Source organism: Eleutherodactylus coqui, chromosome 2 (assembly GCF_035609145.1).
Source record: "Eleutherodactylus coqui strain aEleCoq1 chromosome 2, aEleCoq1.hap1, whole genome shotgun sequence".
Classification (NCBI taxonomy): Eukaryota; Metazoa; Chordata; class Amphibia; order Anura; family Eleutherodactylidae; genus Eleutherodactylus; species Eleutherodactylus coqui.
In genome coordinates, this window is record NC_089838.1 from 322,640,621 (window position 1) to 322,654,263 (window position 13,643).

Consider the following 13,643-nt stretch of genomic DNA (forward strand, 5'->3'; position numbering starts at 1 on the left):
TTTCCCCAGACTTCTCTTCTTCACCAGCGGACAGCAGCGATACCTAAGCAATACGTAGGCTGCACCCGCGGATGGAAGCATCGTTCTCTATCACCATCAAAAATGGGGACCTTTTTGCTTCATCAATCTGTGTATAATATTCATCCTCCTCCTCCTGCTGAAACCTCACATAATCACGCCGAACGGGCAATTTTTCTTAGGCCCACAAGGCTCAGTCATATAATTTTTCAAAACAATTTTTATACGTTTCAATGCTCATTAAAGCGTTGAAGCTTTCACCTCAACCAATTTTTACTTTAACTGGGCTGCCTCCAGGCCTAGTTCCAATTAAGCCACATTAACCAAAGCGATTAATGGGTTTCACCTGCCCTCTTGGTTGGGCATGGGTAATTTTTCTCAGGTACATTAGTACTGTTGGTACACCAATTTTTGGGGCCCTCGCCTACAGTGTAATCAAATGAATTTTTAGCCCACCTGCATTACAGCTGACGTTACATCAGCTGTGTTGGACACTGCAATGGGATATTTCTATGTACCGCCGGTGGCTTCCTGGCACCCACCCATGCTGTGGGTCCACAGGGAGTTGTAACTGCATGTATCCACTTCTAAAGAACCCCGGTCTGACTGGGGCATGCAGTGTGGGCCGAAGCCCACCTGCATTTAATCGGACGTTACCTCAGCTGTGATGGGCACTGCAATGGGATACATTTATGTACAGCCGGTGGGTTCCAGGGAGCCACCCATGCTGTGGGTGCACACGGAATTCCCATTGTGGAGTTGTACCTGCCTGTGACTATTTATAAAAAAACGCGGTCTGACTGGGGCATGCAGACACCTTGACAGAATGAATAGTGTGTGGCACATAGGTTCCCCATTGCTATGCCCACGTGTGCAGCTCCAGATGGAGGTGGCACAGGATTGGATGTCTCATTGCTTCTGTACAGCATTGTGGACTATCGCCCCGCCCCTTTTAAAGAGGGTCGCTGCCAAGCCATGCCAACCCTCTGCAGTGTGTGCCATCTTTTCCTGTGGCAGACGCACTTATAAATAGACATGAGGGTGGCGTGGCATGAGGGCAGCTGAAGGCTGGGCAGGGACAGTTTGGTGTGCGCTGTGGACAATGGGTCGTGGGGGGGGTTGGGCAGCATGTAACCCAGGAGAAGTGGCAGCGGAGTGTCATGCAGGCAGTGATTGTGCTTTGTTGGAGGTAGTGTGGTGCTTCGTTAAGGTATGCCATGCTAATGAGGGCTTTTCAGAAGTAAAAGTTGTTGGGAGGGGGGGGGCACTCTTGCCGCTATTGTGGCTTAATAGTGAGACCTGTGAACTTGAGATGCAGCCCAACATGTAGCCCCTCGCCTGCCCTATCCGTTGCTGTGTCGTTCCCATCACTTTCTTGAATTGCCCAGATTTTCACAAATGAAAACCTTAGCGAGCATCGGCGATATACAAAAATGCTCGAGTCGCCCATTGACTTCAATGGGGTTCGTTACTCGAAACGAACCCTCGAGCATCGCGATAATTTCGTCCCGAGTAACGAGCACCCGAGCATTTTGGTGCTCGCTCATCTCTAGTTATAATTAATGACAGGAAAGGGTTCATCATGTAGTTTGTATAATCGGGGTTACAAGGTGCTCATAGCAGCTGTTTATGTTCTTTGCTGGCAGTGAGTCGGTTCCTATTTTTCATATAAACTTCTATTGTATTCTGTATTTTTTTTTTACTTATTCAGCTTTAATCCCATGCCGTATATTTACTATCGGTCCGGATTGAAGCCGTATATTTAAAGCACTTGGTCCTTATTGGGTTAAGATAAAAAAATATATATTTTTGTAAACCTGGTGTCTGCATCTTACCATTGAAAATCATTGGTTTCAAAATCATGCATTTTCACCCACTCTCGCATTGCGAGAAAATCTATCGCCAGTGGGTAAGAGCCCTTAGAGTGTTAACCCTTATTTTCCAAGTCTTCTACAATTGGCTCTGACATGCTGTTTATCAACATCTGGGCCAAATCCTGACTGATGGTAACCCATTATTCTTAATCGTTGCTTGGAGTTTATCACGATTTCTGAGTTTTTGTTTGTCTTCCCACTTTGAGGACTGACCACAGGTTCTCAGTGGGATGGAGATCTGGGGAGTTTCATGGCCGTGGACACAAAATGTAAATATTTTGTTCACCGAGCCACTTAGTTATCACTCTTGCCTTGTGATGTGGAGATCCATCATGGTGGGAAAAGAATTCTTCATCACTAAATTGCTCTTGGATGTTTGGGAGAAGTTGCTCTTGAAGGAGGTTTAGATACCTTTTTTTTTCATGGTGGTGGTCTTAGGCTGTGAGTGAACCCACTCCCTCGGATGAGAAGCAACCCCTCACATGAATGGTCTCAGGCTGCTTTGCTTTTGGCATGACACAGGACTCATGGTAGCCCTCACCTCTTCTTCACTAGACAGTCATTCTTCCTGTTGTCCCAAACAGTGTGAAGGGGCTTCATAAGGTAAAATACTGTACAGGGTTTGGACTGCTCAGGACTGCGGTAATGTTATTTTCCTTGATGAAGCCCCTTCAGACTGTTTAGGACATCTCCATCCTCTTTTATTTCTTATGGCCAACTGCGTGAAGGGGGTTAGGGGACACCTATTAACCCAATTAAACCTTTTTAATCAAGACTCTTTGCAAAAATATAACACTTTTTATTTATCGTGCTTTGCAACTGTAAGAACCTAGTGGTCAAAGTGTACATAACCTTCAATTAAGGAATAGAAAACAGATGCATAGGAATCCATGCTTTCCATATAATGTACAAGAGCATTTAATTATCATAACAACAAAAAGATTGACATCTGTTGTAGACATATACTGAAATAAGACTTTACTGAGACAGGAAAGCAGAACCCAAGCAACCCTAGATCTCCATTTCCATTATCATCTGTTCCTTCACGACATGGAATGGAGTTACTCCTTCACACAATTGGCCAAGCTCAGTCCGAAGACTCTCATCTGCATAGAGGATACAGATAATACCGATCCCTGCAGGCAATGCTTGTACTGCTATCTTCAACTGCTGTAGGATGTGGACCTTTGCACAAGATGGGTCATTTCCGAACAAATCTATGTCTAGACGGTGTACTCCCTCTGCCAAGGGAATTGGATAGGCAGGGGTACCAAGACTAAGAAACCCTTGTAGATAGGATTGGGTGCTACCACAGCTGGTTGTAACTCTGGAAGAAGATGCCGAGTCATTGGAATCCCCAGGATGTGAATAAATCCAGACAATCTGTCGTCTCAGTAGAAGATTTAAGTTGGACTTATGAGTGGTAAGAGGGAGCCAGCCTTGAACTAGTAATCCACCAGAAAGGAGCTCTTCTCTTGACTTAGACTCCTCAAAGAATCTGAGAATTTCCTCTGCTCCCAGAATAGTTAGGTTTTTGGATCTGTCCAAATCATTCACTCGAGACTCCATTAAGTTGAGCACTGCTTCTAACTGGTCATCGGGAAGGAGGAACGGCATCACTGCCTAACAAGGAACATAAAGAACATTTGGAAGATGCCTCTATATATTTCATTTGACAAAAGCTGTAATGATAGAAAACAGTGACCGCACAGAACAAGTCATTCTGGTTAATAGTAATCAGGTAACTTTAATGAGTAACCTACCTTAGAGTTGATTACTTTGTATTTCGTCAACATGGCAGCTGGTGGATTCTCTGCCCGGGTCAGACGGGCTCTTTTAACCTCTGGGTGATCAGAATGTAGAGTATTGAAGCAAAACTTTTGAATCAGTCCAGCTAACCCACGTCCTCTCATCCAGGGGGCTATCCGAAGACCTTCCACCACTGCAGTCGTCCCATCATCAACCAATATGAATGACTCGAAGCCCACCTGACAATCCATAATGAGAAGAGCAAGATGAACATAAAGAAATTCACAAACTTTCCAGTCTACTGTAAGTTCTGGACATAGAAATGACTCTGCCCTAAATAGATCATTATTGTCCTCTTTGTTCTAGTCATGTTTTTAAGAAAAGTTCTTCAACTTTCTAATGCAGGGTGTAGTCTATAAATCCGATCCAGCACTATATCTCACTACTGGGGTCCTATATTGAGATAATAATAGCATACTTGAATAGGAAAGCATTGATGTGCTACACAATGGTATAGCGCACGGCCCCTAGGGGCCCCAAAACATGGATTTCAATTTTGTACTGTGGCCCTTGTAAGGAATAGACAGCAAAACCCAATTGCAAAGTTGAAGAATAGGCCGTACTACCAGAATTAACGTTTCCTTACTTCAGTCATAGCAGCGGTCCCATGACACATAGGGAAGCTTGGTCAGCAGATTTCTGCTTCTCACACACATCAAAAAGACAGACTTATTCTGGACAACTACACGCAAATATTATGTGACCACTATGTTCTCCATACACTTCAATAGAGATGTGGCTGCATTGGCACGTGGCCCTGTTTCCATTGAAGTACATGGAAAATGTGACAGACGGGAATTGGTTGACTCCCATTCACCTGATAAGTGTAGATCTTATGTTGAGCTCACCCTAGCTCAGAGCCCATTGGGCACTCTAGCTCAGAGCCCACTGGGACCACCCTAGCTCAGAGCCCACTGGGACCCCCCAGCTCAGAGCCCACTGGGTACCCTAGCTCAGAGCCCACTGGGGAATTCACCGGTCTGAGCCTGCAAACGGGTGTAATTTGCTCATCCATTGATTTACATGAATGACTGTCATCCAAGAAATCGAACTGCAATAGGACACACTGCAATTTTTTTCCTTACACAGACCATCATTTCGTGTAGAAAAAAAGCGCATCCGAGTGACCCCATCAACTATAATGAGTCAGTTACCAACACAGCCAGCACACAGATGGGAAGATTGCTCCAGTATATAAGCCCTTACTACAGTCCTGCCGATGGCTTTTACATCCACAGATATATTACAACAATCATTCACCTGGCATATAGACTGACAGCTAGTAGAGGTCTGCGCCATGAAACAAGATGGCAATTTACCCAAACAGTAGATTAGGAAGTTTCAATGGTGTTCATTATAGGATTATTAGCCCGGATCAACTTTTATAAACTTCAGATTCTTTTCAGTGGTTTTCATTAGTCTTTGCTGCTTTCTTCTACATGCAGACTTTCCTGTTGATGCTTATGACATACCACCCTCCGCGCTTAATACTTGATTGAGCGCAGTAAAGTCTATGTGTCACCTCCATTCTGTTTTTGACAGATGAATGAAGGAGAAATGGAATCTCAGGCGGAAATCATTTATCTCTATGGAGACACATGGCGAAGCTCACGTCCTTGCTTAAACTTTGATGGATATGGCCAAAGAAAGATTATTTTCAGCGTTATTTTTCACCGCTCTTCCTTCTGCAGTCATTGCACAAAAATGTCCATGAGCCACGTCTATTAAAAGGCTCTTCAATTACCAGTAGATGGCCAAGAAGGTGCTATCTCTGAGCTGGACATAAAACACCTCGCCTGGATAGGACGTCATTTGTTGTCTTTAAGAGGATGGATATACAGTGTACACACAATTTATTAATGCAGGGAACAAAAATATGAACAACGAAACCAAAATATGGGAGGGGACAGAACATTTGACCCAAATCTACTAATGCGATGAAACCCTACCTTAGAGCGGAAAACTCGACCTGATCAGGACGACCCTACATCAAGAACCTGGGAGAACCCTGACTCTCTAGTTGGAAAACAGGGATGATGTTTGCTGCAAATGATTCCCCAAGATGTGGTATAACAAGAATGCAATTACTAGATGGAGTATAATAGCAACTATAGTCAGGATAAAGATGCCACAACACCCCAGAATATACAGATAACTGAACCAACTTATCTGACAGCTGAGCAGGACAACAGCCGCCGATGTGACCGGAAACACCAAGAGACTAGAAGTATAACTGGCATCCTCTATGAGGAGGAGCCAGAATAAATGTGATGTGTGCAGAAAGGTGCTGATTATCCCCCTCTACTCTTTTTTGGTCAGACCTCATCTGGAATACCGTGTCCAGTTCTGGCCACGTCACTTTAAAAAAAAGACAGACAAACTGGAACAAGTTCAGAGAAGAGTTACCAAGATGGTGAGCGGTCTGCAAATCATGTCCTATGAGGACCGGTTAAAGGATCTGGGAATGTTTAGCTTGCAGAAGAGAAGGCTGAGAGGAGACTTAATAGCTGTCTACAAATATCTGAAGGGCTGTCACAGTGCAGAGGGGTCAGCCCTATTCTCATCTGTACAAGGAAAGACTAGAAGCAATGGGATGAAGCTGAAAGGGAGGAGACACAAATTAGATATTTTTAAAAACTTTCTGACGGTGAGGGTGATCAATATGTGGAACAGGTTACCACGGGAGGTGATGAGTTCTCCTTCAATGGAAGTGTTCAAACAAAGGCTGGACAAATATCTGTCTGGGATGATTTAGTGAATCCTGCACTGAGAAGGGGGTTGGACCCGATGACCCTGGAGGTCCCTTCCAACTCTACCATTCTGCGATTCTGATTGGCTGGCTGGGACACACACCTCCTAGTTGACCAATCCACCAACACAGACATAAGAGTCACATGGCCAAGGCTGGGACCATGGTGTCACCTGGGTCTCATTTCCCCGAAACGGCCAGCACACCGTAAAAGAAGTATTACTCCTACTGACTAGGAGATCCTTTATGAAACTTTTAAAATGATCTGGAAAAACAGTCTGAAAATGGCGGCAGGGGCCCTACTTAGATTTTTTTCTAGGCCCCATTTACCATAAATCTGCCCTGAGTATGGACCAGATTCTGCCACAGGCAGTAAACTCCGGCGGGGCTTCACCCACTTTCTCCAACACATTCATCTTGGACAGAAAAAGTACCACAAGGGACTTTAACAATCCTCTAGATTTTCCTGCTCCGTTGAGTCTATTTGCCTTTCTCAATATCAGGGTGCAATTTTTTTTAAGGAAAGGCTGAGCACCAACCATGGAGATCAGTGCTACAAACGAGCCGGACGCTTATTGACCGTTATTAGATTTACTTGGAAATAGAATCTCAACAAAATTGAAACTAAAAGAAAAAAATCATTTTTAAACCTCGAGTCAACTTGGATCCATCATTACAGTTTTTTTTTTTATTTATAGGGAAGGTTTCATCAGAAAATGGCCTGTTACCTAAATCACACTTGTGTTAAACATATGTTCAAGAATTTCTGGTGTTTTTTCTTTCATTTACAGTGACAACCTGCATGTAAAGCTATCCTAACATTCTGCATTTTTGACGCAGACCACCCAGCCTGATACTAGTCTGTCGCTTCCTAATCCATAGAGTAAACCTTGCAGCGTCGCCTCATTAACATCACAGGCGGGATGACACTGAGACATTACACCTGTATGTAGATAACACAGGCTTCACTATTCATGATAGGTGATGTCACAGCTCACCCCCTCCCCCTCCCTGCACACTGACACCACAGAGCCTGATACTAGTCTGTCACTTCCTGATCCATAGAGAAAACCTTTCAGCAGTCACCTCATTAGGCAGGATGACAGTGAGAGGTGATATAGTATGTAAGGCCAAAAAAAGACATCTGTCCATCCAGTTCAGCCTATTACCCCCAATATTGATCCAGAGGAAGAAGAAGAAAAAAAAAGAAGAAAAAAAAGCTAGAAGCCAATATTCCCCTATTTAAGGGAAAAAAGGAAAAAAAACTCCTTCATGACTCCAATCTGGCAATCAGAATAATCCCTGGATCAACAACCCTTTTGAAGTAATTAGTGATTATATTGTATCGCTCAAGAAAGGCGTCCAAGCCCCTCAAACACCTAAATGTAGACAAAACAGGATCCACCCTTCACAATAGGTGATCAGTTTTGACTGTCTACTAGAGCTCCCAGCTAAATGACCCCACAGAGCATGTCTAGAAAAGCCTCCAAACAGGTCCTCCCTGCCCATTGTGTGAGTGGCCCATGAAGCAGCTGTATTGCACATGTATCAAACTCAATGCCCGTAGGCTGAATCCGGCCCACCACATCATGTTATGTGGCTCATTAGGTCCAGATGCAGAAGGACCGGCTCTCCACTTTCCTTGGAGGATGCAGCCAGCACTTGGCAGAGGAGGTGGTGCAGCGCAGGGAGTGGGAGTAATCTTGGATTCTGAGCTCCGGCGCACCGCCAAACCGCTCTGTGCAGCAGCTCACAGGTGGTGGATCAGCTCTGACAGCCCTACCGGGCGCCCTAGCCACCCACCAAGGTAGGAAGCACAGTGCTAGAAAGGTGTAAAGGGCCGGCCATTATCTAACCTGGTCCTAAATTACTGGTTGAATTCCATTTTAACGCTACATATGAAGAGTTGCGCTGGGATTTTGCTTTTTGTGTTTGTTGTTATTTTCAGCACAAGATCCATGGATGAGGATGGCGAGTCACCTGGCGTCTCAGGGTAGTTAACAATTAGAGATGAGTGAGCAGGCTCGGGGGGGTGGCGGGGAGGAGAGTGAGAGAGATCTCTCTCTTTCTCTATCCTCCGCTTACACCCACCGCTCCCCGTTCACCCCTGAGCCTCCTCGGACCAGTAAGCAGTTACTCGAGATGAGAGATGCTCGCTCAAGTAACTGCTCTATCCGAGGGTGCTCGCTTATCTCTATTAACAATACGTTTACAAGTAGTTACATTTATACAGTCTTACAATGACAAACGGCCCTTAGAAGGCAGCCATAATGCTAATGTGGCTGTTATGTTAGTATGGACAAAAGGGAACCGGGCCCACACGAACGTGACCCAGAATGCTAGGCAACAGCAGGTGAACATCTGTCTCTAACTTCTATTAGGGTAAGTGACACAGACCTACCTGAGCGGGGACATCACCCCAATAAAGGGCAGCCCAGCGGTCTTTGGATCTGGGACCTTGCTGCTCCTAGGAACCCATGCTCCCCGGATAGGACACATACACATGCCACCACTGACAGGGAGAGCTGGACAGAGTAAGAAGACACACAGAGCCAGAATCACACCCTACAGCAGCAAGCACACAACCAGTAGTAGCAGATGTTAAAGCTATAAATGCCAGGTATTAGTTGACACTTTGATCAAAACATAGAAGCTAGAGGGCCACTTCACAGCTCCTGGCTATATCGCTAGTCCCTACACTAAACAGGAGTCCAGCGACATAACCAAACAAACCCTAAGACACAAACCTTTCTTTCAGCCACCACACATAGAAACTGCTCACACAGAAGGAGAATGACCATCAACCTCTAGTAGAGGCCCGGTATATATATGAGCCCAGACCGGGGAAATCCACTCCCAGCCAGCTTAATCATTCCACACCCGTGGAGCTGTGCTGCTAGAAACTTATGTAGTACAACAGATTCCAGTCAGCACAACCGTTACAGTACCTCTCCCTTAAAGCGGGGCCTCTGGAGATACAGGTACCTAACACTGGCCCTTGGTGAAAATGAAGTTGACAACCCCGCTGTAAAGATTCTCTCTAAATGCTGTTAAATGTAGCTAACGCAAGATGGCCGCCCCCACAGCCATGAGCAGACAACAGAATAAAAATGATACAATCAGAAAATGAAAACATTGGAAAAATGGAAAATGTTTTTCTATCTGGACTTCATTAGTAAAAAAAACCCTGTTGATATATTTTCTTTTAAAAAATCATAAAAAATACTAAAAGGCATTGTAGCTCTTACTGACACTATTGGAGATCTCATGTCCATTGTAGTAGGGGGTTTTCCTAAATCTCGGGACCAGCCAACCACCTAATGTATATGACGATCTACCCACTCTTCCCTTACAACCATCTAATGTATATGGCGATCTACCCACTCTTCCCTTACAACCATCTAATGTATATGGTGGTGTACCCACTCTTCCCTTACAACCATCTAATGTATATGGCGGTCTATCCACTCTTCCCTTACAACCATCTAATGTATATGGCGATCTACCCACTCTTCCCTTACAACCATCTAAAGTATATGGCGATCTACCCACTCTTCCCTTACAACCATCTAATGTATATGGCGGTCTACCCACTCTTCCCTTACAGCCATCTAATGTATATGGTGGTCTACCCACTCTTCCCTTACAACCATCTAATGTATATGGCGGTCTACCCACTCTTCCCTTACAACCATCTAATGTATATGATGATCGACCCACTCTTCCCTTAAAACCATCTAATGTATATGGCAGTCTATCCACTCTTCCCTTACAACCATCTAATGTATATGGCAGTCTATCCACTCTTCCCTTACAACCATCTAATGTATATAGCAGTCTATCCACTCTTTCCTTACAACCATCTAATGTATATGGCGGTCTACCCACTCTTCGCTTACAACCATCTAATGTATATGGCGGTCTATTCACTCTTCCCTTACAACCACCTAATGTATATGGTGGTCTACCCACTCTTCCCTTACAGCCATCTAATGTATATGATGATCTACCCACTCTTCCCTTACAACCATCTAATGTATATAGCGGTCTATCCACTCTTCCCTTACAGCCATCTAATGTATATGACGGTCTACTCACTCTTCCCTTACAGCCATCTAATGTATATGGCGGTCTATTCACTCTTCCCTTACAACCATCTAATGTATATGGCGGCCTATTCACTCTTCCCTTACACCCATCTTATGTATATGGCGGTCTACCCACTCTTCCCTTACAACCAGCTAATGTATATGGTGGTCTACCCACTATTCCCTTACAAACATCTAATGTATATGATGATCTACCCACTCTTCCCTTAAAACCATCTAATGTATATGGCAGTCTACCCACTATTCCCTTACAACCGTATAATGTATATGGCGGTCTATCCACTCTTCCCTTACAGCCATCTAATGTATATGGCGGTCTACCCACTCTTCCCTTACAACCATCTAATGTATATGACGCTCTACCCACTATTCCCTTACAACCATCTAATGTATATGACGCTCTACCCACTATTCCCTTACAACCATCTAATGTATATGGCGGTCTATCCACTCTTTCCTTACAACCATCTAATGTATATGGCAGTCTACCCACTCTTCCCTTACAACCATCTAATGTATATGGCAGTCTATCCACTCTTCCCTTACAACCATCTAATGTATATGGCAGTCTATCCACTCTTCCCTTACAACCATCTAATGTATATGGCAGCCTACCCACTCTTCCATTACAACCATCTAATGTATATGGCAGTCTACCCACTATTCCCTTACAACCATCTAATGTATATGGCAGTCTATCCACTCTTTCTTTACAACCATCTAATGTATATGGCGGTCTACCCACTCTTCCCTTACAACCATCTAATGTATATGGCAGTCTATCCACTCTTTCCTTACAACCATCTAATGTATATGATGATCTACCCACTCTTCCCTTACAACCATCTAATGTATATGATGATCTACCCACTCTTCCCTTACAACCATCTAATGTATAAGACGATCTACCCACTCTTCCCTTACAACCATCTAATGTATATGGCGGTCTACCCACTCTTCCCTTACAACCATCTAATGTATATGGCGGTCTACACACTCTTCCCTTACAACCATCTAATGTATATGGCAGTCTACGCACTCTTCCCTTACAACCATCTAATGTATATGGTGGTCTACCGACTCCCGCCTTACTGAAGATGTTTGGGGGCAGAAAGGATTAGGCATGTTGGATGTCAGATTTCCTGAAGGAGATAAGCAGCTCCAGAGGGGTCTGACGATGTCTTTTTCGCCTCTCATCATTGATGCTTTTTATGAAGGAGTTATCTTGAATTACCAAGAATCTCCTCCCTTCTACTCACCACTTTCCCTTCACATTTGGCTAAAAACATTCTCCTCTGTGGATCCTTCAGCCACGCATGGTACCTGAAAGGCAGATAGTCTACTCCATTGTATATCCCACCAGAGATGGACATCACTTCTTCATAGTCTTCAGCTGTGGCAGGTGCAAAATCAACTTTTGGAAAGGAAGTCTCCTCTGCCATGGTGTCACCGCACGATCCGGTTGGGCACTCCAGCAGAAAAAACAAGAAGAGGAGGTTACATAATGCGGTAAAGTTCACCAAGTACGACACACCCCGTGCTGGAACAAATCCTGTCGATCTTAGATAGACTGGGGGGGGGGAGAGATTAGATAAGGATTAAAAATTAGGTTTATTGCTTCGATTTGTTTTTATGCTTTTTATCGATTTGGGACATCTGAAAGGCTATAAATCAGGGGTGTAACTATAGAGGATGCAGGGGATGTGGTTGCACCCAGGCCCAGGAGCCTTAGGCGGCCCACAAGGCCTCTCTTCTCCATATAGGGAGCCCAGTACTATGAGTAAAGCATTATAGTTGGGGGCCCCATTACAGGTTTTGCATTGGGGCCCGGGAGCTTCAAGTTACGCCTCTGCTATAAATAACAACAATATAATCTTAGCTCGACTTGCTGATCATTTACTAAGAGAGTCCAAAAGTGCAAAACTCTAGTTCAGTCAGACTCAAGAATGCAAAGTAAACAACATGTTTGATATGAGGGACTTACCGTCTTAGAAGAGCTTTTATGAGGTCTTTTCAATCTCTTGCACCCTCTATGAGCTCTCTTATGCTCTACTGTTATTCCTTCCTGGACATAACTACAATAGAATGGTCTGCTGATCTTGCGAGAACACAAGCTGTGACCATGTGATCACCCAGATTCCAGGCATTTAACCCTCTAGATGCTGCAGCCAATTGTAACTATGGCTTTTATGGAGCTTGACAGATGGAGGGGGCTCCCCGGCTAGTCCATCATAGCAGTGCAAAACCTAAGATAGTCCCTCCAGATCTCCCAAAGGTATAAACTGATATAAGTGTTCCAAAACATTATGTACCGTATGCAATCTAATGATATAAATCCCTTGGTTGGATTACAAAAAAAACACAAGAAGCTTCATTTAAAAAACATTCTTCCTCAAAATAAAATATCCCGCTCTTAGGTAAAAATATTTTGTTAAGAAAAAACAGCTAAAAACACATATTTGTTACCACCGGAATGATGATTGTACAGTTTATAAACGTTTGGGGTAAAATAAAAAAAGGTCTTAAATTATGGCAGATTTGCAATTTTTTTTTTCTACCCGGCCAAAAAAATTAACAAAAGTGAGTCAAAAGACTATGTGTACGCCATACCTGGGGCATTAAAACTACAATTCGTTCCACAGTGGACAAATATAAGTGTTATGGGATGAAAAAAAAGGGTTCTGAAGGCCTGAATTAGTCCGATCCTCAGAGCCGCCCATGTGGTTTCCTCCTGCAGATGAACGTTCATCTTGGCCAAGCGCTTGTGTGCAAGGACCAGTAATCGGCAGCAGGACACCTCTGCCACCAGCTTATCTTTCAGGGCACAAAATGATCGGGCGTTGCAAATTGAACATCTTGAATCCTCCTTTCTCCCGACTCCATCTATCACTATCTGTCATGGGAGGCTTGAGCCGCCCCCATACACATTAAAGAGTCGTCCTGCTGCTGTTTTTTGCAGGTCCAGATGTCAAAACACTAATATGTATGGGGGGCTTTAAGAGGATAAGGAATATTAACCCTTTGTCACAGTGCTGTCAGGTTCTGCCCTCTATAAGTGTAGTGTACAGAAGTTAATGTACGGAA

The 13,643-nt window shown here is 44.1% G+C and overlaps 1 protein-coding gene across 1 annotated transcript; it reads right to left on the reverse strand.

The window, feature by feature from the left end:
• Positions 1-2,733: 2,733 nt before the first annotated feature.
• Positions 2,734-12,637, reverse strand: LOC136612990 (probable N-acetyltransferase 16). The gene is made up of 4 exons (XM_066593772.1): positions 12,544-12,637; positions 11,819-12,028; positions 3,656-3,880; positions 2,734-3,515 (listed from the first exon to the last, which is right to left on the reverse strand). Exons 2-4 carry the CDS (start codon positions 11,999-12,001, stop codon positions 2,904-2,906), a joined length of 1,020 nt encoding a protein of 339 aa, XP_066449869.1. The 5' UTR covers positions 12,002-12,028; positions 12,544-12,637; the 3' UTR covers positions 2,734-2,903.
• Positions 12,638-13,643: the final 1,006 nt, after the last annotated feature.